Genomic DNA, 27153 nt, shown 5'->3' on the forward strand with positions numbered 1-27153 from the left:
TAAACCCGTGTGGTTGTACGGCATCGGCATCGTGGACGTAACAAAGGAGGACAAATTAAGGGAAAGGCAAAGTCCCACTCGAACCGTGCAGGTGTGCAGTTCTTCGTAGGTGTATCCGCCAATTGCTTAGCAAGGGTAGCTAGGCCGAGCGCGTTAGTATCAGTGCACCAGCCGGCGTTATATAGTTTCGGCCGCCGAAGTGATCGAGTTGGCTGGTAAAGCTGCTCGCGACGATAAGAAAACCCGCATTCGGAACAGAACACATTCGGTCCGGTGGACATCAAAACAACAACAGGCAGTTGCAGCGAGTGGCGAGTGGCAAACGCAATCGCAAAACGGCATCAGGTAGCAGAAGAAAAAAGTTTGTTCTTTATACAAACTGCTTTGGTGGCAAATTCAGAACAAGGCAGCATCAAGGGCGTTCGAAATGGTTTTTTTTTTCAAAACCACGAGTACTAAGTTTTCTAAATTGGAACCATTCCATAAAACAAGGCGCTTTTCAGGGCCATTAAACCTTCCAAAAAAGAGTTTAGGAAATACAGTTCAATGCTTTCTAAAACAATATCCAAAATAATAATAAAACACAAATTGATTTTTTCATAATTTGTTCGCCAGGATATGATGAGTATGTGAATTTGGCAGTTGTTCTGAGCTTATTGATAGTGGGGGACTTTCCTGATTATTGAAAGTACAGTAATTTACTATTAGTTCGACATTTAGCTAATTGGACGGACATGTAATGCGACTTATTTAGTTGGACATTTTTGTAAACATAGAGATCCAAATTATGACCCCACATTGAAAGTCGACACTATACCACTGTCATCGCAAATGTTCAATTACAGGTTAAAATCGCCTCCAATGCGACACTGAGTGGCGCTTCGGCACGTCGCATTGAATGTAATTTACTGTACAACATGTCACAAAGCTGGATGGGAAGAAATTTTCCAACTGTGAAAGCTGTGGCGAGTGGCAAACGCAATAGCTAAACAGGAAGGTTTAACCGAACAAGATAGGAATATCGAGTGATAACAAAAACACAACACCAAAGGTTCTTTTCAGAACCATCAACATGTTCATAAAGAGTAAACAGTAAACTAATCCATTTTTCAGGTAGATAGGTAGGTATTCACATAGGAGAAGAAAATAAAACAATAAATTTAAAATATATATTTAACAAAAGCTGTCCCCTTTGTATAGTCCTACGTCACTCCGGTTATGTCCCCGACATTACCCACCCGTCTTTTTTATTGAGGTTCTTTTTCAGAAAATGTCATCTAAATCCCGTAATTTGGAAAAAAAAAATCCGTTCGACCAAATGCTTCTACTACTTAATAACTTTTATGTAAATGGCACTGATGTTGGTTTGTTGTACTTTAACACGTTGAGTCCCGCGTCGGTCCCGACGGGCCGACATTGAGCTTTTTGGTAGGAATGCGCTGACTGACTGGGACTGACAGTTACAAAATAAGAAAATAAAAAATATATTTGGTTTTCGGATGTTTCACAAAATGTGACTACTTTGTAGCTGAATTTCTGACTGTTTTGTATTTACACAATAAGTACCTTTGGGAGCTGGGACCGACACTGATATTGTACAAACGCTCTTGATGCGGGCTGAATGGAAAGCCCTTTAAAAACAGTTCGGGGCTTAACGTGTTAAAACAGTTTACGGGTGATTATTTAGTGTCGGTAATCAGTGAAAAAAGTATTGATTATATAATCCCTTGTAGATTTTTCTTGGCAATTTAATTTGTTGGGCCCGTATTTTGTATGTTCCACTGAGAATTCCGTAATGGGTGTTTTCTCAACAAAATATCGCCCTGTATAGTTACAGCTCTAACTTTCGGGTAAAGTCAAGTTAATCCTATGTGATTCATATATCATGCCGGGGATTACATGGGATTGTTCGTTATGGACATTTCCAATTTGCTCTATGACACACATATGTTCTCGATTTTGCCGCTTAGAATACAGTCAAGGTATGTTATTTGGTATAGAAATTTGAACTATTAAAAATTATGCAATGTATTGAAATTCCATAAACATAAAAAAAATATTTCTTATTCTTGGTCTGTCCGACAGGCAAAACTTCACATTGAAATCTGTTAAATTAAAAGTTTTCTCCAATGAAAACACTCTTTCAACAATTCTTTTTTTAAAGTGAGATTTTTTTAGTGGTGTATTCAAAATGTTATTTTCACTACATATTTCATTGATTCATCAACATCTTTGCTGTACATCATAATTTAATCAGACTTCTGGAATTCAAGTTAGGACTGTTTTGGAATAAGTTCAATGATTTTGGGTAGGTCCTTATAAAAAATAAGTCGTAATTGAATTTGGTAATCTGATGCTGAAAATTGTTAAAATTGAAGACGGTTGGGCAGCGGCCGTTTTGACGTGGAATTGCTCTACAAATTACACAAAACATAATTGTCAACAAGGGATACATTTTCTCAGATCCAAACAAGAATTTTGGTAGCTGTCCATCTTGAAGTTTGATTTACGCTGCATAAAACTGCCATTCTTGACATAAAAACGAATTCGCTGCGTGAACTGAAAACAATTCCTGAATACAGCTATAAAAAGTCTTTCGACGACTAAATTGTTCGTTGGATAAAGTGTATTGCTTCCGAGGGGGCCTATTTTGGAGGCAATAAGGAGGCAATAATATAAATTTAGATGATATATTAAACCATTTCCTTTAAAAATGTAAATTCCCGGTAAATATTTGACAGTTTGACAGTAATTTTTCACCATACTTAAAAACCAAAAAGTTGTTCTGAATCGAAAACCGATTAAAAGAGTACTATTTCCGCGTTATTATGATAATAAATCATCGCAACCCGATTATTTATCTGATTTTCTTCTAGCATACCGACAATCAAATTTGGTGCAGCAACCAAAAAACCAGACGGGTTTTGTATACCCAAAATTATCAATAGGCTCGAGCCTAAATAAATAGATAGGTCTGGTTAATCTTAAATAAACAAAAAAAAACATCTTTATCGCACGATCCTTATTGAGGATCGTGTGAGTCAGATAAGGCCGGTCGATGCCGGGCCTAAATAAATACATTTTTCCTGCACGATCCTGTTTGAGGATCGTGTGATTTATAGCGTCTAGTTTTAAGATAAGAAATTTTGGTTTATGTTTTGGTGTTACGATAGCGGGGAGCTTATCGTAAGATTAGGTTTCATTAAGAGGAATGAGAAAAATAAAAGGGAGTCGATCGTGAGCCACGCGGGAGAACGGTTGTCTCCTGAAAACAAGAAGTGGTGTTTTCTTGTGTTTGAGAGTGAAAGAAAGTGCCTTGGCCGCCGGTCCGCTACATTGTGGTGACAGCGGAAAAAAGTGCTTCTAAGTACAGGGCCATTTTCTGACTGATGAGTTGCAGTGTGTGGAGTGCAAGAAAAAGAATTGGGTCTCGCTGCGCGTGCCAGAAGTGAAGCCGTAAAGAAGAAGAAAAATTGCTCCGTTCAAAAGAAGACTAGGGTTTTCTCCAGCCAGCAATCAATTAATCAATCGGCATATGGTTATAGTTTTGTGTTACTTCATTGATAAACCCTAGAGTGTAGAGAGAATAAATTCCGTCATCATCCCGTGGTGAAGAATACAGTGGCAGGTCGGCACCTACGGTTAGCTAAAGTTTGATAAAGTTCCGGTGAATTGCGAATTTCGAAAAAAAAAGTGACCAAATTTCATCACTAACTGTTGTACTACCAAGCCCGGAAAAACACTTGCCAAGTTTTCCAAGTGTGTGTAGTGTTGTGCACATTTTTTTTGTACGCCTAAAGTTGCAAGAAAAAGAAGAAGATGCGGATTAAGGAAGTTTTGGTGATTACAGTTGGGTAAGTAAACAAAAACGTTAAAACTATTCTATTTTACGATTCGACTAAAATAATCTTTTGGATTTTTTTTTTTAAATCCGTTTAAGTCGAATTCGATCATTCTATGCACGAGCTATAACCCTCACCTTGTCACAAAACAAACGTCAGAATAATTCACCCCTATTCGTGTGAAGCAATTTACTTTCTATCGAATTGGAAAAAGCGAAAGCAGTTTTTTTTAATTGTTAAAATTTAAATGAAAATAACTTGATGTATAGTGAACCTGTTCACGAATCAATACGGTGCTCCTAATCGCATAGTGTCTCAAGCAACTAAATCTTTGTTGGTTAAAAGTGAAAAGTGTTGATCTTTTCGGATACATATTGCTGCCATTAATTACACATTTATAGCATCTATGGCAAAAGTACTGTTTAAAAAAAAAAAAATAATAAATAAATAAATAAATAATAATAATTTCGATCAGTACGACGCCCATGCCCAAATTTAATATGACCGGAAGAGTTAAAACTGAATGAAGTTAAAACAATATATATATATATATTTTCTGGAGTTTATATCAATTATATCTTTTTTTTTCCCAATAACGTCTAAAAATACACAATAGCAATATAACAGATATATTTGAAAAAAAAAATTGTCCTGACATACTCCTAACGTTTTCTTTTAAATTTCCTTGCATCTCCACCAAAACTTTATCCATAGTATAATCGTCTTCTATTTGAGAAGAAGATTGTTTGGATCTGTCAAATTAATTAATTATATTTATTTATTGAAATTGATATTATGATATGAAAATAAATGAAGAAGTTTGAAATCTTCAACATTTTGAATGACTAATAATCGTTTGGAGGCATTTATCATGTTACCATTGTAACTCATAATTTTAAATCGGTTGGAATATTATGAATGCATATGCACTGCATTTTAATTTTTTTTTTCTCTCCTCTTTTCCCATGAAATGGTTGTAGATTGCAAGTTACAAAATTAAATGTCGAACTTGTGGGACGAATGCGAAAAATTGAGGAAAGAGATAAACAGGGAATTTGTAAATTTAATCAAGAGTAAAGGAAGGCCTAGATCCTTAGAAGGAATTTTGAGTAAATCGAATAAATTGAAGGAACAATCTATTCTTTTCGAAGCCTATACCAAAAAATTAGAACACAGGGGAAATGATGAAACTTGGAGTGAATTAGTAAACGATCTTGTTACAATTCAATTCCAAGTAAAGGAAAGTTTAAAAATATTGGATGAAACACCTATAATCCAAACATCTTGTCGAAGTAGGAAACACACGTCCACACTTGAACTGTTGAAAGCAAGAAGAACGTCTGTGAGTGACGAAAAGCTAAACACTCCAATTTTAGAATTGAAATTAAAAACACGTTCAGCAGAAAATCTGACGATGCAGAACCAGGCCGCTTATGAGTTCCCAATGGTAACGGCGATACAATGTATCCCGGAATTCCATGGCAAATCAGAAGAGTTGCAGCCTTTTTTCATGCAGATTGATTATTTTTCAAATGCCTTTCCTGAAAATGCTGACCAAAAACCACTACTAAATGTAGTATATACAAAACTAAAAGGCGAGGCTCTCATGCGTCTTCATGATATACAAGGCGACACATGGGCCAATGTGAAACTGAATTTGAAAAATAGTTTCCAATTAGAAAAAAGTATTGGAACAATAATTAAGGAGATTGAAACACTAAAACAAAGCAGTCACGAATCTTATAACGAATACAAAATTCGCGTTAAAGAATTATATAGGTTCGTAAGCGCTCTGCCGGAACACGGAAATGAGTCGTATGCGAACACTGTTTTGAGGAAGCATTTTTTAGCGGGTCTCAGAAGTAGAGCTTTAGCCTTGACAGGAAAATCACAACGGGATAAAACATTCCCTAAATTACTTGACTGGCTTCAGAAAGAAATCGATGAGGAGGAAGAACTACGCGAGATCCACAACAGACTGCAGTCAACAAGGATGAGAACATCGCAACAACAACAGAGTAATTACAATAGAAGCACACAAGCCAACAACTACAACTACAATCGTAATAACAAAAACAACAGAAGAGGAAATAATAACGATTATAGAGAACAACGCAACAATTATCGAGGAAATAACAATAACTACAGAGGGAATAAGAGCAATTATCGAAGAAATAATATCAATTTTGGAAAAAAATTACAACAATTATCAAGGAACTCGAAACTTCGATAACAATAACGGCTATAATAATAACAACAATTCCAATCCCAACGAAAACTATAGGGAAAATAATAGAAACGGGGGTTATTACAAAAATAACAACAATAATTATAGGCGACATAAGGATAACCAGAATAGCTAAGCTATCTCTGTTAGGGTAGCCATGGTTAACAGATACAAAAGAAAAAAAGATTATTTAGGGGGAAAATAAATCGGTGAAATAATCAAAGAGGATAATGAAATCACAGAAGAGATAGAATAATAGGAAGAAAAAGGGAATAATAGGAAGAAGAAGGGTTTTTTTAAAGAAGAAAAAAATTACAGAGAAAATTCAATGAAAAAAAAAAATTAAATGGAGAAAGGATAAATGTATGAAACGAATGAAAAATATGATTTATATATAAAGCGTAAAGACAATCAAGGAGGAATAATCGAGAAAAACAAAGGTGTAAGGCGAATTCATTAAAACAGTTAAAAGAGTCAAAGCACAAGTGAAGTAAAAATTTTTTTTTTTTTGAACAGTTGAAAAAAAAATTGACAATGATAGCATTAATAATGATTCACGAGTTGCACAAACGTATCTAAACCTATATTCAATTATTTGAATGAGATAAATGAGAGTGACAAGACAAGGGAGACGTCCCAGTATGAATGAATGATGCATGAGTGAATTACATTGATACTATATAGGAGACGAAATACATTTAAGGAAAAAGTTATTATCGGTTGTGCGTTTGTATTTCTCCAAGTGTGTGATTTTTTCTCGTTTTCTCAGTCACATTTATAAAAGTGTGTACATTGCATGAAGAGGATGAATGAGAAAATACAGAATGAATGGACAAGGGAGGCGCGCCCCGGAATGTGTATGAATATATATAAAAATGAATGGCATAAAAATGTCAAAATAAGATATTATGGAAGACATGCAATATTTGTTTCCTCTTTTGGTGTAAAATTATTTTTATATACCAATAATAATAAAAATCTAAGTATTTTCACAGCTCCCGCCTAGGACCTACAAAAAGAGGGGGGAGAAGGCATCCACGGTTTATTTTTAGGACTAGAACCGGAGTGACATTCCGCATCCGTGGAGAAGAAGAAAAGAGTAAGAGATGCACCAATCAACAGAGGAACGGTAAGAATGGAAGGAATGGATGGTAAAGAAAAAAAAATAAACAAAAACACAACCATTTAAAAAAAAAAAGAAGCAAAGCATTATGAAAACGCAAACTTTGGCGTGAAAAATAGAGAAAAAAAAAGCATGTAAAACACATTGTTCTTGTGTTAATAATTCTACCTGAAAAAAAATACGGCGTACAACGTGCTTGTATGGATAACGAATATAAATTATACAAGAAATTATAAAAAAAAAAGAAAAAAAAAGCAAATATGACATGCATAGAAAAGTTATCTGAATAAGCAGATGAATATAAATACGTAGAAATGAGAGTTACCAATAATAATTTGAATATTACAAATTATAAAATCATACTAAAAAACAAAAAAAAAACAAATTGAGAAAAAAAAGAAACGTTATACAAAAAGAGAATATGTATGTAAACTGCACGGAAATGTAATCGAAATATATGTAAGGTGTTGTGTATAGAATGAATAAATATCACACGATGGTCGCTCTGATGGTGCGACGATGGACTTCCAACTAGGTGCGAGACGTGGCCAGGGAAGGCAAGAACAAAATTCGGCATACCGCTGATGGGAAGAGGAACGATTCGGCATCCCAGCCGGTTGTTCAGGATGGATGGACGACGAGTCATGCGGAAGGTCGATGGTCAATGGTGTTGGGTGCTGGGCAGGACGAAGCGAAAACAACAAGAAGCAATTCGGGAATCGTGATCACCATCTGATCCTAAGGAAACTGAAGTGAAAGTAGTAGAATTCATGATGGAACTGGATTTCATAATTGAAGTAATGACTTTGTACACTTTACGTTGAAGTAAAAGATTACAACAGTCTAAAAAAATAATGATTATTTATCGCCGGAAACTGATGATAAAGAGAATAACTCGGATCCAGATAAGGATGAACAGGATCTAAAATAAGGATCAAAGATGAACTGGAAGAGATGACATTTAATGATTGGAGAGCCTAAACTGCTATAATAGCAAACACTACAATCGGAGCAGCAAATGAAGCTCTAAAACTAGCAAACAAAAACAAGTTCTTGAAGTTGAATTTCATTCCAACGAAGATGTGATGGACTAAAGTACCGTTCTAAAAGGTTGTTCAGGAATGGAACCCAGAGACACGCAACAGTGGATCAAGACGGATGAGACGGCGCAACGCGGAAGGAGGCAAGCGGCAACTCACACCTAGTACCAGAGACCAACCAATTGACGAGTCACCAGTCGACGGATATACGGAGCGGAAGAGGAGTAGCCGGTGAACAATGAGAATCTTATATAAAATAAAAATTATAGAGTTTATGCAAATGTTTGAAAAAAAAAACAAAACATTATATTTACAAATATATATTATATTTACATTATATTATATTTACAATTAGGAAAAATTCAAAAAAAAAAAAAAAAAAAAAAATACACATTCATATATAAAAAAAAAAATCTATTGCAAAAAATATATATATAAAAAAAAAGAAGAAGGTTGATAACAATATTAGCAGGTAGATAGGAAATCTAACCTTTCGAACCAATTTTAGGGAAAACTCATCTAGTTTCCCCTAAAACTCATTGAGTAGGGGGATATGCAGCAACCAAAAAACCAGACGGGTTTTGTATACCCAAAATTATCAATAGGCTCGAGCCTAAATAAATAGATAGGTCTGGTTAATCTTAAATAAACAAAAAAAACATCTTTATCGCACGATCCTTATTGAGGATCGTGTGAGTCAGATAAGGCCGGTCGATGCCGGGCCTAAATAAATACATTTCTCCTGCACGATCCTGTTTGAGGATCGTGTGATTTATAGCGTCTAGTTTTAAGATAAGAAATTTTGGTTTATGTTTTGGTGTTACGATAGCGGGGAGCTTATCGTAAGATTAGGTTTCATTAAGAGGAATGAGAAAAATAAAAGGGAGTCGATCGTGAGCCACGCGGGAGAACGGTTGTCTCCTGAAAACAAGAAGTGGTGTTTTCTTGTGTTTGAGAGTGAAAAAAAGTGCCTTGGCCGCCGGTCCGCTACATTGGGTCCCGCCAGAAACTTGGCCGAACCGTGCTGGGCGACTAAAGTGTTAAATACTGAATTACCTCAATTTTCCAACTGACGTGATGAATTTTTAATTTTTACTGTAAACTGTTGTCCCTTGAAAAACATTACTATTTGAGTGGGGAATCCAGCTCAGATCCTCAAAATCACCGACTTTCGCCCCGAAGGACAACGGAGTAACAGTGAGGTTGTCAAACAATGGAGCATCTTGATGATTTCTGATGGTGCGTTCAGAAAACGAACCCTTCACCGAGGTGGCCCTTTCCGTTAACCGGGGCAACCAGCTCATAGAGTTCGGCGCCCGTGGAACCAAGTTTTATTTACTAGTCAATACAAAGGACCTTTTCAGGCGGCCCTAATTCACCGCATAATAAGAAAAAATTCAATTGTGTTGCGAAAACTATTTTCATAGTTACTCGTGAAGACTTTTAACGATTTCTGCCTTTTTTAAAAATTCGATTAGTTCAAAAATTGTTTGTGGGCAAAGGTGCGCAGTGGCAAAAGTTCGCACCAGAGTTGTTTTGAAAAAAAATTATAAAATGTTTTCAACCAAATTTTTAACGGGACCCACAAGAAGAAAACTGGTTTGAAGAAATGCACTCCAGAAATGCTCAAATGGCTCGACAGAGGCTTCGGGAGGGAGTCTCCAAGCGTCGGATTGCGGCAGACCTCGATATTTCTGAATCAGCTCTGAGGAAGAGGCTCATATCAGTGAGTGATTTATGATTTGAATCTTCTTTTATTGACATTTCTACTTCTGCTAGGATGTGCCAGCGAGCTCCTAGGACGGTTCAGACAAGTATTTGCAAGTGAGCAGTCTGAGGATCTGGCGAACCATTGCAGAGCACTTGATAAAACTTTCTATGGTATGACTCTCAAAGATTTACGTCGTCTGGCGTTTGATTTTGCGGAAGCCAACAACCTCCAGCACGAATTCAACCAAGTTGCAAAACTGACAGGAAGAGATTATAATTCTAGCTCCATGAGGAACCATCGTCTGTCTCGTCGAACCAAAACGCAACGCGCAACGAAGCAACAGCGCTCCAAGGCAAAGCATCGGAATCCTCAGAACCGAAATCCAAGATGAGGAAGAAAAATAAACAATAGCTTAACAATAATTCAAAATGAATTTCAATTGGAAAATGATTGTATTTTCACCATGCATTCAATTCAATAACGGTTATGTTTCGTTTATGTGTATGTTTTCACAATGAACTTCAAATGAATATTCTTTTTTTTTCAACAATGAGTTTCAAATAAATCAAGTGAAGGTACTATGTAACTATGTATTCATAAACTTGAACTATATTAATAGAAACGATTTGGTGTCCGTTCCTCACGATTTAACTCAAGAACGGAGCAACGGCTTCAAACAGTATATACCGCGAGTGTAGATTATGTACATAAAAATAATTTCTGTGGGAACTTGAGTATTCGAAATGATTTATATCAATGTATCAGTTGTCGAAGACGAAGTTCGCCGGGTCAGCTAGTTTTTTAGAAAAACTAATCATACCAAGAAGGAAAAATACTTCAGTTGCAGAAAATTTAAATTTTCTTTCCGTTATTATTAAATATATTTGTTTTTCGTGGTTTTATAATCTCTGGACCAAGGGCGCTACATTGTTTTTATATTTTTTCTCTAGAAAGCTGAGGATTTTTTACATAAAATATCTCAAAATCAGAGATGTGTTATTTTTCGTTTTTAAGTTATGATTTTCCAAATTTATCCAATGGTTCAAAAATTCATTTTTCACCTTCATCCTAAACATTACAATTTTTTTAAATTCATAACTTTTGAACTTCTGTAGAGTAGGGCGGGGCAAGTTGGTCAGTGACGATATCTTGGAATCTGAGCGTCCAAAAAATTAGCGATCTACGGATGAAAAGTTGCGAATTGCTGATACAAAAAAAAATAAGCAAATAAGCAAAAACTTTTTATTAAGTAGGTTAAAAAATACGGACATGATTCCGATTTCGCCAAAAATCATTCACGGTTTGCGCATTATAAAATGTGTTCTAAAACTGGTTAATAATCATGAAAAAATCGGCTCAAACGTAAAACAAAGCTTTATTGTACGTGTTAGCTTTAAGTGTTAATGGAAATCGCTTTTAAAATTATTTTTTGTTGAATTTTCATGAAAATTCTTTTTCATATATAGAGGGCCTAGTTGGTCACACAAATTGATCGTTTGAGAGCCACATATATAAAATTTTCAGGTATGCTGTGTTTCATTACGCAAGCTATAAACAAATATAGAAGGTATATGTTCTACTGCTAAACGCAGTGTATTTGAAACGAGACAACCACCACATAAACCACTTGCAATATATTTGTCATATTTATATGTTTTGTTGTAAAATTTTCATTAAATATAATAAACGCTATCATTGAATATTAGAACTCACAATAATGCATTGCGTAAAGTAGCATACCTGGAGGCTATTTCTATATACTTTGGGGTGAACGGTACAAATGTCATCAAAACAAATGCAAGCAAGAATGCAGGCGGTTGTGCGTCGCAGGGATGCCAGGTGATTTTTTTCAAAAGTCTTGACATGGTACGAGAAAATGTCTTCATCATAATATCGGAGGAAAGTTCCTCACACAAAAACGGAACTGTGATAACTATATTTGTTTATTTTAGCTTTGAAATTTTGGTTGTAACTCAAACCATATCCATGAAACTAATTGTCGTGAAACTAAGTAGTCGTTTGAAAGATTTAGGTTAATCTATTGTATAGTAGGGGCAAAATGATAGAAATTCAATGTCAAAATCATTCGAATTTTCGAGCGCAAATGAACTAATGTCTTCTAGAGAGAATATGTATTCGGACCGCTTCGATCGCTGAGACTAAAGCCCTACTTTTTTGACGATATTTTCGGCCAATAGTTAGAATTTCATGGAAATAATATCTTTTAAAAATTCACGTACGCTATCATACTGAAATGTCTTCACATATTTCATAATGTCTTCAAAATGTCTTCACAAAATCAAATGTCTTCAAAATGAAGACATGTATTCAAACCTGGCATCTCTGGTTCGCCACAAAGTGAAAGAGAGACGAAATCGCTAGAGAAGATTGTCTGATTAATTTTCAACGATGATAATTTGAAACTTAATTTGTTTTATTACTTGCTACATGATATTAGTTAACTGTTTTTGTTTTGATTTAATCAATTTATTTATAATGAAGGGAACTTCCAATGGAAAAACGCTTATTATTTGCTCAAACATAACATGCCTATTATTGACCAATTTACCCCGTGTGTGGGGTTATTGGTCAATTTATTCTGAAATACAAAGACGTTAAACAAAAGAAAAATGTCAAATAATTGAATATCTGGTTATTTTTCATTGAAAGGGTAAAAGGTAAGCTTCATTGTGGTACATAACATTCTAACGCAAAACTTCGTACTACAAAGTTATAACCAAATTTATTCTAAAGTGACCGACTAGCCCCGCCCTACCCTACCGATTCAGATGATTGACATACCAAATTAACCGCTTACCACTTTAGCTAGTTTACTTTGAAAAAATACTACACTAGCGAACACACTGGATTCTAGCTGCGAAGATTCAGTATAGTCGCATAGAAATATTGAACGAAGACTAAAAACATGTTAACTTTGAAAAATCATTACTTGAAAACGAAAAAGAACACATCTCTGATATCAGAGATGTGTTCTTTAAAAAATATATATATTAATCAGCTTTAAAAAATATATATATTAACACAATATAGCGCCCTAGGTTCCAAGACCATGTAAACTATGAAAAACAGATACAATCAATAATAACGGGGGAAAAATTAAATGTCTTGCTACTGTAGTATAAAGACGAAGTGATTGGCTTTAATTTGATATGTCGATCATTAGAATCAGTCTAGTAGTTCAAATGTTATGAATTTTTGAAAAAAATCATTTTAGGGAAAAGGTGATTTTTCGGACCAACCTAAAACAGAAATGGTCACCCTAACGAAAAAATAAAACAATACGGATCTAATTGTTTGCGATATAGAACAAATCTAACACTTTTCATGAGAATCTAAGAACCACTATATCGGTTGGGCATGGAATGGCTGTTTGTCTCTATAGGAGCAAAGCACGCTGCTGCACTTACTTTTTAAACTATTATTCGTTTAGTAAATTGTACCTGTACTCTGTCCTGATAATGAAAAAAAAAAAACAATAGAAACAAAACGCTATTATTTAATCGAAAACAATAAACTCACTTTTATTTTATTTGAATAATCGCCAACTCACGATTCATTCTTTTTTTTATTATTCAAATCACTCCGAAAATATCAGAAACCGAAGAAACCGAAGAAAACTGAACTTTTGACGAAAAATGTACTTCTGTACATTACAAAATTCATTGATCTACTTCGCTTGGCCGCTCAGAATGGAAAGAACGATTTCTCAATTCTTTTTAAATGCGAAACCTTTCGAGTATTCTAGAATAATTCATTTTACTTCTGTCTCAATTTACTTGTTCCGAAATTAATCTTTGAATACTTAACTATTGAATCTAAACTATTCATCGATTATTCGAGCGCCTGATCCTATCAGTGGTCTGGTATCGATCATTTGGTGTAACTCAATTCAAATTTTCCTGAAACAATCTACTCGTTTCAAGTTTTATTCAACGTTAAGAATTCCAAATACGTTTCGATATTGAAAAGTATACTAAAAATCAATCAATTGATCATGTTGACGTAAGTTGGAAGCATTCTTAAAAGGGACCGAATGAATTAGGATAGATAAGTCACATTATTTAATGAAAAAGTGTATCTTCATTGTTGGTTCAAACTTGCCTTCCTCGGATAAGCATAAAACCCACCTGTTATATTTTACAAATTGATCACCATTCCTTTTGGCTTTGATTAAAAGCGCGCCCAGCTGCCATCACATATATTCCGTTTTGTATCTAAAATTTAAATGAACAACCATCAATCATTGCTTCCTTACTTGCTTCCTGCGCTTGGAACGTAGGACTGATGAAAATATTTGCGTCATTTTTCAGCATAACATCATTGATCAACTGCCGGCTGCTGTACACATCATCATCGTCGTCGCTCAATAAATTATGCCCATTTCGGAGGAGAGTTGCTGCGCCGCCTGCGTGTTCGTGGAAAATATTTTTAATATTTCCTTCTGCGATTTCAAGTGGATACAGAAAATTTGTTTGATAAACGAAATGTAATATGTGAAGCTCCAGTCTAGTGTTGACCATCGTTCTTCACAATTATGCATTATGCATGATTATGAACGCTTACAACTCGACCAGTCCTACAGGGATCAAAGAGATGGTTACATCAATCGATATTTCCACATATTAAAATAAAAAATATATATTTTCTTAAAACAGGCCAATTTAAAGAGTGTATATTTTTTAAATTAAAATATTCGTATCTAAAAGCGCAATAAAAAAAGGTCAAAAAAGCGAGTTGGAAATATCCGTACAAGTGGCAACTCTGCCTCTGGTAGAAATTTTACCAACAAACTATAAGTATTTTTACATCTGACATAGGCACATGAATAATCCCTGAAGGCAACATCATGACTCTGCACGATATTTTAAAGATTCACCAGTCCAAAGCTACCAACATGGGTCGGGAATCAATATTTAAATGCACATCGGGATTCTTTTCAGTGGAAGAAATAGATTTCTGTTCGAAGAGCAAATAACTCTCCACACAGCAGCAGCAGTAGCATTCGGACACAATTGGCTTACATCAGCAATAGAAAAAAAGGACGAGAAAAAAAAAACAAGTTGAACGAGCAATAACGATAGGTTTGCTGATGGGAAGTGTGAATATTTCATCGGTCTGCCAACATTCCAACGCTCGTATGCATTCGAAGTCCAACGAGTCACCACATCGTGCTGGAGGGGAAAAAATGCTGCATGTTTTGTATCACAACTGCATCAGACCTTCCCCTCTCGTTCCCCACGGTACAGGTTATATCCTCACGCTCTCTATCCAGGATCCACCTTCGTATTCATTGCTACTGGGAGTGGGAGGAAAATGAAACTTGTTTTGGCGATATTTACATGTGTATCCAGAGCATCTGAACCCCGTCCAGAAGCGTCCCCGTGAGCCAGAAATGGCACAAACACTTGTTTACTGTCAACCGGAGGAGAAACGGTGTCACGAAAAGTCGGGCAAATGGATTAATAAAACACGTGTTTAGCTTGCGGAGTAGCGCGTCACAAAATCCCGTCATTTCGTTCTGTGCCGAGGGACGAGGCACGATTTCAAAGTTTTTGGGGAATTTAAAGGGGAACGGTGAACGGCAGTGCGGGAAAAGTTTTGACTTTGCAAAAGTGCGACCCCTTTTTTGTTGGAAGCGATAGCGGTATTCCACGTAAAGGGATGGTGGTGGCCTCGGAGTTGTTTTGAACGACAGCCAATGTTGTTTTGTTCCACCGTAGAAGCACTTAACTTTAAAAGCAGAGGGAAGAATGATTTTGATTAATTACTGGATGCTGTTAGCTGGCTGAAAATAGTGTTTTTCTCATCCACTCGACAAGGACGAACATAAAATCTCGATCCAGTGTTATTCCCTTGTTTCATCTGAAAAGTCTATCCCTGAAGGTATCCCAAGGAGAAAACCACTCTGTTAACTCAATTTTTCCAAATTTGCCCTTCACACAGTCATTTACATACGAAAACACTGAACTAATTCACCTTGCCATCGTGGGGCTCCCCGTAGAATTCATGAGAGCCTAAATAAAATTTTCTTTTAATGCATACGAACGCTTACTCGGCACATTTTCGTTGCCTCCTTCCCCCCTACGCAGCGCAAAGCAAACGATGCCGAGAAAAAGCTTTTTGCTGAAAATAATTAAATTTTAAGAACACCACAGAAACTCAGGTTTTCCTAAACACACACATACACGGGGGCACAAGGATTTGGATGCACGTTGCAAGCAAAACAGCGCCAAACATCCGCTGGAAATTTTAGAAACGTGTTTTCGTTCCAGTTGGCGCGGCAAAACAAAATTACAGAAACCAATTAAAACCGTTCAGGGATCCTGTAACGGGTTGTGGAGCCCCCACATGGGTTACGTAAAACTGGGTGCAAAGGTAAATTAAACAAAAATATAAAATGTGTAACCCAATGGTAGTGCTGAAAGTTTACGCGTTACAAGTGATTTTCGTGTATATTCGTACCGAACACGCATATAACGCGGTATTTAATTGTTCGTTACATTCACTCGTTTTCATTTATAATGAAATTAGAACTGAACCAAAGAACATTAAGCCGAAAACTACACAGGAATAGAATGTAGTGACGACATGAATAATATTGAGTTGAAAACTGCATTAATGAAACTAAACCCATCAATGCAAAGCAGCAAACATTTCAAGCCACGAAAAGTTCACTGCAATAACAAAATTAAATATAATAAATATAGTGCGGTTATAGAAATGGATAGAGAGACATATACAGGTCGGACTCGATTATCCGGAATATTGATTTTTTTCCACTCCGGATAATCGAGTCAAAACAATGTTTTTTCTTTATTTTCCGTTTTTTGAAAATAAAAGAGGAATTTGATTTTTGACTAATCTCCTTAAAGTCAGAAAACACCTTTCTCACATGAAACACATTTCTCACATTCCTCAGGAGGTGATAGACGATCATATTTGATGAAAAAAATCCTCCTATGCATATGTTCGAATTTTAACAATGACAGAGTTACAGAATTTTTTTTTTGTTTCGGACTCTGTTGCTTCATTAAAAAGTGCCTGGGCCATTTGACATATGCACGCTGTGGCCTGTGGCGCCGTCCTGTTGAAACCACATATTGTCCAAGTCCATATCATCCAATTCGGGCCAAAAATATTCGGTTATCATTGAGCGGTAGCGATTCCCATTCACGGTAACGTGCCGGTCTTGACCATCACGGAAGAAGTACGGCCCAATGACGCCGCCGGACCATATACCGCTCCAAACCGTAATTTTTTCGGGATGCAATCGTGACTCATGGTGTAGGGGAACCGTAAGACGGACAGTGGGGGTATGATGGATAGGTGGTTGATTTGTATAGTTTATTTATTTATTTATTTATTTGCAACATCTCAAATGTTAGAAAACGATTCCACAGACTGATCTTAACCTAATAACCCTTAATCCTATTTTTAAATACATTTTCAGACATGTCAAATTCAAACACTGCACAAACACTATTGAACAAACGAAGACAAACAACCAACGGGTTATTGAGACCATAAGATGTTCTATGTCATCTAATGAACAGTAAGTCACGAAGTTGACGGGAAGATGCATAAAACGAAGCACTGGACTACAATGATGGACAGTCGATGTTTCCCGAAATCAAATCAAAGACAATATCTTTGGTAAATTTTTGTATAGTTGCATTATGAATTTCAAATTTCTGTTGATGGGAACCCCTTCTACATGCTATTCTAGAATATTTAAACCATCATATAACAATGAATACTAATCAAAAGACATGACAAAGACAAGAAACATGATTCCGCGTGTTGATGTAATTTTTGCGGCTTCGATATTAAGCATTTTGAATGGTTTAATTGCAAAATTGAACTCGATGATGGTTATATTTCGGTTTGAGAGTTGGCAGAGAAGCGATATTAGGTATGTACGGAAAAGTAAATTCATTCGTGAGTGGTAAATATAAATTATTGAAATAATTGCACTGGTGGGGTTGAAATGGACAGTCACAACCATAACCACATCCAATGCATAATGGAAAGTGAAGGGAAGAATATTGAACTCTTTTTTTTATATTGCTTCCTCTTTTTGTTCTATTTCATTTACTGGACGTACAAACACTGAGAGAGAGAGCGAAATTATTCCGCTCGCGAGCGATAAACTTCTACGTTTCGTATATTATTGACCTGTCCATATTCCCCCCACTACATGTCTATTATACCCGCATCGCTAAAAATGTTCTAATTTTCGGCTTGTTTTAATTTCAGTAAAAAACATGAAAAAACTCATTTTTATAAAACATTAGGACAATTATTTCGAAAACCAGTATATTGAACTATAAGAAACTGCTTTTAAGCAGTTTAAGAAACACAAATTTCTGCATTACTCGGAAATTAACCAAGCAAACGAAACCAAAGTTGGCATGTGAAAGTTTTAGGGTGCAATAAATGTTTCTATGATGGTTAGACAGTCCTTCCCCCACTCAAAGGGGGGGCTGCCATACAAATGAAACACAAATTTCTGCATTACTTGAGAATTAATCAAGCAAATGAAACCAAATTTGGCATGTGGAGGTTTTAGGATGCAATAAATGTGTTTATGGTGTTATTATACTCCTTCCCCCTCTCTTAGAGGGGGCTGCCATACAAATGAAACACAATTTTTTGCATTACTCGGAAATTAATCAATCAAACGAAACCAAAGTTGGCATGTGAAAGTTTTAGGGTGCAATAAATGTTTCTATGATGGTTAGACAGTCCTTCTCCCACTCAAAGGGGGGGCTGCCATACAAATGAAACACAAATTTCTGCATTACTCGAGAATTAATCAAGCAAATGAAACCAAATTCGGCATGTGGAGGTTTTAGGATGCAATAAATGTTTTTATGGTGTTAATATACTCCTTCCCCCTCTCTTAGAGGGGGCTGCCATACAAATGAAACACAATTTTTTGCATTACTCGGAAATTAATCAATCAAACGAAACCAAAGTTGGTATGTGAAAGTTTTAGGGTGCAATAAATGTTTCTATGATGGTTAGACAGTCCATCCCCCACTCAAAGGGGGGGCTGCCATACAAATGAAACACAAATTTCTGCATTACTCGGAAATTAACCAAGCAAACGAAACCAAAGTTGGCATGTGAAAGTTTTAGGGTGCAATAAATGTTTCTATGGTGTTAAGATACTCCTTCCCCCTCTCTTAGAGGGGGCTGCCGTACAAATGAAACACAAATTTTTGTATTACCCGAGAATTAATCAAGCAAATTAAACCAAATTAGGCATATGGAAACTTTAGGGTGCAATGAATGTTTCTATGGTGGTTAGATACCCCTCCCCCCTCTCTTAGGGGTGGCTGCCATACAAATAAAACACAAATTTCTGCATTACTCGAGAATTCATCAAGTAAATGGGCGGGACGAAGTTTGCCGGGTTAGCTAGTAATCGATACGAGTTTGGGTTTGTTGAAAAGCCCCAAGTCTCTAGTTGCTAATACTACCATAAGGTGTTGAAATTATTCAAATTTTTATGTTTTTTAACGATTTTCCTTAAAGAAGAATTATGATCATGGTTTGACCACCCCTGATCATAGTTTGCCCAAAAAAAATGATCATGGTTTGTCCGGTTTTAGAAATCTCCATTTCTGAATGAAAACATTCGAATTCACAATTAGATGTTGCATTTATCATTGCTTGAGTTTACTGTCATCATATTGATTCATTCATAATTTAGACTTTCTTCAGAATATTGCCTTTTCTTGGTCATTTTAAAAGTGTTCACCTCAACACAATCAACACAGAAAAACCATACTTCTGCTATGCGCGAAGCACACCATAAACAAACATAAACAAACTGCAGCGCGCCAAGCGGTTGCCATAGAAATCATGTGGACAAAACAACATTATTGAATTGGACAACTCATGATCAGAATTGAGTTCATCAAAATGCGTTAATTTAATGGTTTAGCTATGTAAATCCGATACAAATGATGAGCAAGCATGATGTTTACAATATTTATAAGTGTTGTAATCTAGAAAAGGTCTGAATACGTGCCAAATAATCATCTGGTGATCGATTAAAAGTTAGCTCGAATGAGGGGCGCATTGACACAAATAGAAGGTGTATTTTATAATCCTTTAAAACATGTGATTTCGTAAAAATATACTATCAAACTACTATAAATCATGTAAAAGGCAATTTCATTGATATGTTTCGAAACATTCGAAGGCCTTATTTGACACAGGAGCGCTGAATTAGAGCATTCAAAAAAGTGGGCAAACCATGATCATATTTTCGACAGGACAAACCAAGATCATTTACCCTATTGAAAAAAAAACTAAATTAAATTTAGTTTTAATTTAAAATTATTATTTTTTTATTCTAAGATTCAGTACTACTACAGTTTGTATTCAAATTTCTTCCTATGTCAGAATTTTTAGGGTGCTTTTCGCGGTACAAAAAAAAATCTATATATATAAAAATCTATATATATATATAAAGTCTGTCTGTCTGATTCTTATGGACCCGGAAACAACTGAACCGATCGGCATGAAAATTGGTATGTAGGGGTTTTTGGGGCCGCCATACAAATGAAAAACAAATTTCTGCATCACTCGAGAATTAATCAAGCAAACAAAACCAAATTAGGCATATGGAGGTTTTAGGGTGCAATAAATGTTTCTATGGTGGTTAGGCACTCCTCCCCTCTCTCTTAGGGTGGACTGTCATACAAATGAAAAACAAATTTCTGCATAACTCGAAAACTAATCAAGCAAATGGAGCCAAATTTGGCATAAGAAGATTTCGACAAAACAAAACATACGAAAAAACAACACATACGAGAAGACAAATTTTGGTACTCGTATGTGTTGTTTTTTCACATGTAACGTAATTTTTCATGAAGTTTAAAGAGGATTGCGAAAAAAAAAATTTTTTGGCCTTTGGGCAGTTATAGTTTATTTTGAATTTAGAGACCCAGTACTGCTCTGATATTTATATAAATTTTGATTTTTATGTGTCTAAATGTTGTCGATATAATTAGAGCATTGCGCTGTATAATGATTTTTTTCTCATATCTTGAAATATATGAGACTAACTGACACGGCAAACTTCGTCTCGTCCAAAATTTGTTTTTTGTTATCAATACCTTCAAACATTCACGTTTTCTTACTATGAGCAAGTTCATGGTTCCAATCGCAGAACTGTTCATTGATTGATCTTCTAATCGACTCGTTGAATTTAACTTTTACTGTAAAATTCCTAGTATGTATTCCTAACAAAACTCATCATTATGATATCAGATTATTTTTAGACACAATTCTGGAAACGATTCGTGTCCTCTAAAACATTCGCATGCATATTTGGCTCCATTTGCTTGATTAATTTCCGAATTATGCAAAAAATCGAGTTTAATTTGTATGGCAGCCCCCTCTTAGAGAAGGGGGTGGAGAGTTCAACCACCATAAAAACATTTATTGCTCCCTAAAACCTCAATATGTCAAATTTCGGTTTATTTGCGTGATTAATTATTGAGTAATGTAGAAATTTGTGTTTAATTTGTATGACAGCCTTACAGAAGGGGGAGGGTCTCAAACTATCACGAAAACCATCCCCGGCCCCAGAAAACCCCTACATACCAATTTTCATGTTGATCGGTTTAGTAGTTTCCGAGTGCATAAGAATCAGACAGACAGACAGACAGACATATATATGGATTATTTTGACATCGGATTAAAATGGTTTACCAAATTCATAGGAGTCGGCAGTACGATAGAGCTCTGTGAGAAAATATAAAGTCCTTGTTGAAAGATCATTCGGATTGATGAGAAAAACACTTAAATACATCCTAATTATTATTTTTTTTTATTTGAATCTCACAATTGAAAACCACGACTACAATAGAATAATCAATTTCAAGAAAATAAAAATAATAATGCAGACGATGAAGAAAATTATGTACTGAATCTCTAAATCCCAAAAAAAAATTCAAAATTTCAATATTTTATTAGTACTTCAATTTTTGATAGTATTTTTTTTTTTGATAATTTTTCTTGATACACCGTAGTAAGATGCATATTCAGTATTTTTTTCAAATTTTTATCTCGTAGCTTTTGAGGATGGCGTGAAATAAACGAAAAAGTACGTTTTTCACTATAGATCCTACGTCAAACCACATAGGGGGTCAAATACACCGCCAAAATTTCTTATTTAATATCCTATACAATATTTGCCATACAGCTGGTAATTTGGTTTGGGGGCACGTTTTACTCCCTTTCCAGGGAGTAAAACGGCCAGGCCCTTTGTTTTTTTTTGTTTTTCGGATACGTGATCCTTTTTTTTAATTTCATGATTTCCACAAAAACTCATTTCAAAAATTTTAACTATCGAATTGCTTGACCGATGTTGGATTTTTATAAACAAGTAAAAGGTTTCTCAATTATCTTCCTAGAAAAAAATGTAAACCTGCTTATCAAGCGTCTCCTTTTCAACCGTAAAAACTATAATATAAAGTTCCATTAAAATTCTGTAAAAAAATTAAGAAAAAAAAGCAAAAAAAAATGTTAGACCATATAATTCGGGATGGGGCGCGTAGTAAATAAGAAATATGTCAATCTTTTTTCAGAAAATAATCAATACATAAGAATTGATCATGGCCGGAGTATTTTTTCCGGTAGACCTTGTTCCATAGAATTATGGCACACAAATTTGATATCCAATGTGCCAGCTTCTTAGATCAACCGAATAAGCTGAAATTTTCAGAGGGTGTTTTTCTTGTTCAGAGGCACAAAAGTGGAAGATGCCTCAGTTTCTTCTCTTTTTTTTTTGTAGAACCAGCCTAACGTACACGTGTTTAAGAATTCCCCTAATAAATATACATGTAATGCGCCTCTACAGCAATTATACACAATCTTATTCGGTGTCTCTGAATGAAGGCACATCATCTTTAATGCGAGAATTTGTGACACAAAAAAAAACTAAAAGTTTTCTGAAGGAACCACAAAACCGTTGTGTAACTTTCCAGTGGGTTGATGTAAAAAAATCCCTATTGGGATGATTTTTTATCCGTAAGTGAACAAAACATGTCGTATTGAATTCAAGAAATTTATTCATTCCACGCAGGTAAAAATTTTCGTATTGCATATGTACAGTGAGCATTCCAATGCAAACAGAAATTTATTTGCAAGAAAAATCTTTCTGTGAATTGTCTCATTGTTTTTTTCATGTTTTTTTAAATCCACTTTTAACTCTCTAAGACTATTTTTTTTTTGTTTAAAAAACCCATTCCACTTTTATCTCGAATTTCTGACTTTCAACATAAAATACTCCTAGCAGAAAGCTACCAGCATAAAACCAATATGTATGTGTGATAGATGAAAATATTCTAAAGCCGTTCTAGTGTGACTGAACATTGAAAATGATGTCTGAATAATTTGAAAAGAAAATCCGCGAAGCCCGTAACTTGCAGCACCTGTGTTTAATTTTTCCCTAAATACATGCAAACGTGAATTAGAAAGAAATTTACGTCACCGAGAGATATAAGCTGATTATTACATGAAATAAACTATTTGATATGGCGTAACTCTCGATACTTATTTTGCTTAGAAATTTAGCATAATTAGCTGAAAATTGCGCTCGATGCTTGCCTCTGTAGTAAGTAACAAGTAAAAGTTTTTGGTGCTTTGTAGATCACCAGATTTATGACCTTGAAAATGAGAGGAGATGAAACTGTATTCTGGCGCTTGTTCTACTGGCACCCGAGAAAATTAGCTAGGGATTGATGTTTGATCCTCCAAAGGTTGGCTCCAAAGAAACAACGATATTCAGAGAATTGTGGTTGAAGTTCGTTGATTATTTTGTCATTCTTGAAAAATTAAAATTTGATAAAATTGACTGAACATTGAAAATGATGTCTGAATAATTTGAAAAGAAAATCTGCGAAGCCCGACTAAAGGCGGGGTTGGGTTGTAGAGGGTTAATGAATTATAGTATCCAATCCTAGTTTAGCAAGAAAATGTTTAAGAATCATCAAACAAGTGAATCAATTGAGGCTTAGTATTATTGGTTTGACTTTCATGCTCGTGAAACAGATTTTTCGGCCCAACAGCTATTCTGAATGGTGCCTATTTGTGAAAGAAAAAGTGCTGATCAAAAATATTATGATCTCATCTTTGTTAGAACTATCTTCATATTTACACTCGACAAAAAAATAGAGGAGAAAGTCATAGAAATTTCTAACTGACTTAAGTTTCTAGTCTTGAAAAGTCTTAACTACTTGATGTGTGTATGTATCGTTTTTTTTTTGGTTCAAATTCTCTGTTGCTCTTTCATCATTCAATCTTTTTCTTCGACACTCCCAGTGCCTGAAATTTCGTTTATTCAGATTATCAGAAAATTCAGGATTTTCACAACCAGTGCTTGGAAATATCTCTTTCGCATCAATCTTTTTGGCTGAATTTCAGACCACATTCAATCATTACACCATTTCATTCGGGATACCGAAAATGAACCAAAGCCTCACAATCACAGCAGGCCACTCACAGTTGATTCATTTCTTTCTGCGTTCGCGGAATGTGAGCAAGAGGAAATATCCCTAGCTTTAACATTCATTGATATTAATATAGGGGAGAACTGTACAAAACGCACCAGCTGGGTAAGATGGCCCATGCTATTAATTTCCTAAAATACTCGCTTCTGTGGCTTTAAATGATGATTTTTTTTATTTTTTCTTTCATAAAACAAGCTTTTCGACAGTTGGTTTTTGAAAAATTGCATCATAATAAAATAAATTTAAAAAAAAGAAGAACTACCTGTGCACTGTCTAGTATGTAATTATTCATTAATTTTATTTAAGCTTTTATAGTAAACTGACCTGCAAATTATGATGAAACTTTGGTTCCTCTATTTCTCACACTTATGGAGTTTCTAGTAACTAAGAGTACTTTAATTTATTTCACTAATTTTCTATCAGCTATCAGCATTGAAATTGGGGTAGAATGCACTATGAAGCATAGTAAAAGATTAAATCTTAAAACGGTGTATTTGTAAATCAGCTCATTTGGTATATTAAACTATATTGCGCGCATTTTTAAAGTCAACATAAAATACAAGTTAAATTAAAAAAAAAAACAATTTAACAAAAATCAATGAAAACTTCCTTTTGACAACATAAACTGATATAAAATATAATAAAATTCGACATGAAGCATTAATTGTTCCTGCTATTGTCTTTGTCACAATTTAGTCAAGATACGAAAACCATCGAGATGTCAAAAACAAGGAAGCTTCTAGTTCCATGAGCAGGATTTATAGGTGGAACAGATGATAGAGTTTGCGAGCGTAGTGTGACGTGACGTCAATATTTTCAATTTTCAGTAAATTTTTTGATCAAATAAAAACAGATATTTTTTGGAGTTCCCGCTAAATATGAGTATGATGTGACAGTGTGCAATGGATATTTGAAGAATCATGTCAGAGAAAACGAATAAAAGTGATATTTTTGTGTGTCTTATTTACTCTCTCACATTCATAGACACGAACAAATTTTTATTATTTTTGCAATAGCATGACGATATTTTCAAAGCTGTGTCGTTGTATGTGATCTGTGAAAACAATTTACAATTGGGTAACATTTCATTGAAAATGCATATACAATCTATATAGTATGCAAGTAATGACGACATCATATTTTGTTCACCAACACAAATATACTCTATCTACTGCTCCACCTCATATGTAATCATTACTTCCAACTGTTGGTTTGTTTTCATTGCTTGTATAGTGGGTTTCAGTAATGTTTAAGTAGGACAAAATTTTGAATACTTAATCATTTTAGGCAATTTCGTAACCGAATCAAAGAAGAGACATTATTGTTTCTTTTTCTAAATTCTAGAGTTAAGACTATAAATGCTTCTGCAAAACTACAATTACGGTTTTGTTTAGCTTGTTTTGTTAGAGCTGAATAAAAAAATAGCCAAGCATTATTATTCTATCCCACTGTGGTTTCGTGTTGAGGTGCCGTTAAGTTATTATTGCCAGTAATTCATTTATTATCGTTTACGAAATCAATTGAAATTAGAAAATGGGAAGAAATTACATGCGAAAGACTACGCGTCAGTCGTGGACGAAATCAGGTCTAAAAGCGGCTATTAATGTAGTCAAATTAGGCGTGTCGATATCTGCTGCAGCCAAGCTGCATGCCGTATCTAAAAGAACATTACTCCGATATTTGGACAAACAAGCCGAAATTGGAAGACTGGAACTTTGTCGGATGGGCCGGTTCAAGACAATTTTCACCGAAAAACAGGAAGAGGATTTTGTGAATCATATCGTACAAATGTCTAACTATGGATTTGGGCTCACACATAGAGCATCTCTTAAAAATATTTAAATATTTATCTACTGTATTTAACTTAAATATGTTGTAATATGTGTTTGTAGAAACGACCAACAGTTCTCAGTCAAACGAAGTAGTTAGCGATGCCAAAGATTCAGCTTCAGCAGGACCGAAGGTCAGATTGAACAAATCGAAGAATCCTGGTAAACGAGCTCCAAAACGGAGAGTCTGTGCAGAAGGGCTAACGTCGATTGAATATCGGAAGCAGTTGAAAACAGCAAGCGCTACACAGATCATCAAGAACATTAAAAAGAGAAGTCGTAAGAAACCAATAGCTGATGCTGTGAGTGATATTTTGTGCTGCTTTTGTGGAGATTTGTTTAGCTCAACTGAAAATGAAAATGGATGGAAGAAGTGTCTTCGTTGTGATATTTGGTTCCATGAGACTTGCTTTGGATCAAACATCGTAACTTGCAGCACCTGTGTTTAATTTTTCCCTGAAATACATGCATACGTGGATTAGAAAGAAATCTTACGTCACCAAGAGATATAAGCTGATTATTACATGAAATAAACTATTTGATATGACGTAACTCTCGATACTTATTTTGCTTAGAAATTTAGCATAATTAGCTAAAAATTGCGCTCGATGCTTGCCTCTGTAGTAAGTGACAAGTAAAAGTTTTTGGTGCTTTGTAGATCATATTGTATTGAAAATGAGAGGAGATGAAACTGTATTCTGGCGCTTGTTCTATTGGCACCCGAGAAAATTAGCTAGGGATTGAAATTTGATTCTCCGAAGGTTGGCTCCAAAGAAACTACGATATTCAGAGAATTGTGGTTGAAGTTCGTTGATTGTTTTGTCATTCT

At 35.1% G+C, this 27153-nt stretch overlaps 2 protein-coding genes across 2 annotated transcripts in view; both read left to right on the top strand.

Moving 5' to 3' along the window:
* Positions 1–27153, top strand: part of LOC129780377 (uncharacterized) — a 270544-nt gene that overhangs the window by 14644 nt on the left and 228747 nt on the right. The gene's annotated exons all lie outside the window — the stretch shown is intronic.
* On the top strand, positions 2907–10421 carry LOC129780378 (conserved oligomeric Golgi complex subunit 3-like). The gene is made up of 2 exons (XM_055788572.1): positions 2907–9958; positions 10012–10421. Exon 1 carries the CDS (start codon positions 4843–4845, stop codon positions 6073–6075), a length of 1233 nt encoding a protein of 410 aa, XP_055644547.1. The 5' UTR covers positions 2907–4842; the 3' UTR covers positions 6076–9958; positions 10012–10421.

Source organism: Toxorhynchites rutilus, chromosome 3 (genome assembly GCF_029784135.1).
Source record: "Toxorhynchites rutilus septentrionalis strain SRP chromosome 3, ASM2978413v1, whole genome shotgun sequence".
Lineage (NCBI taxonomy): Eukaryota > Metazoa > Arthropoda > Insecta > Diptera > Culicidae > Toxorhynchites > Toxorhynchites rutilus.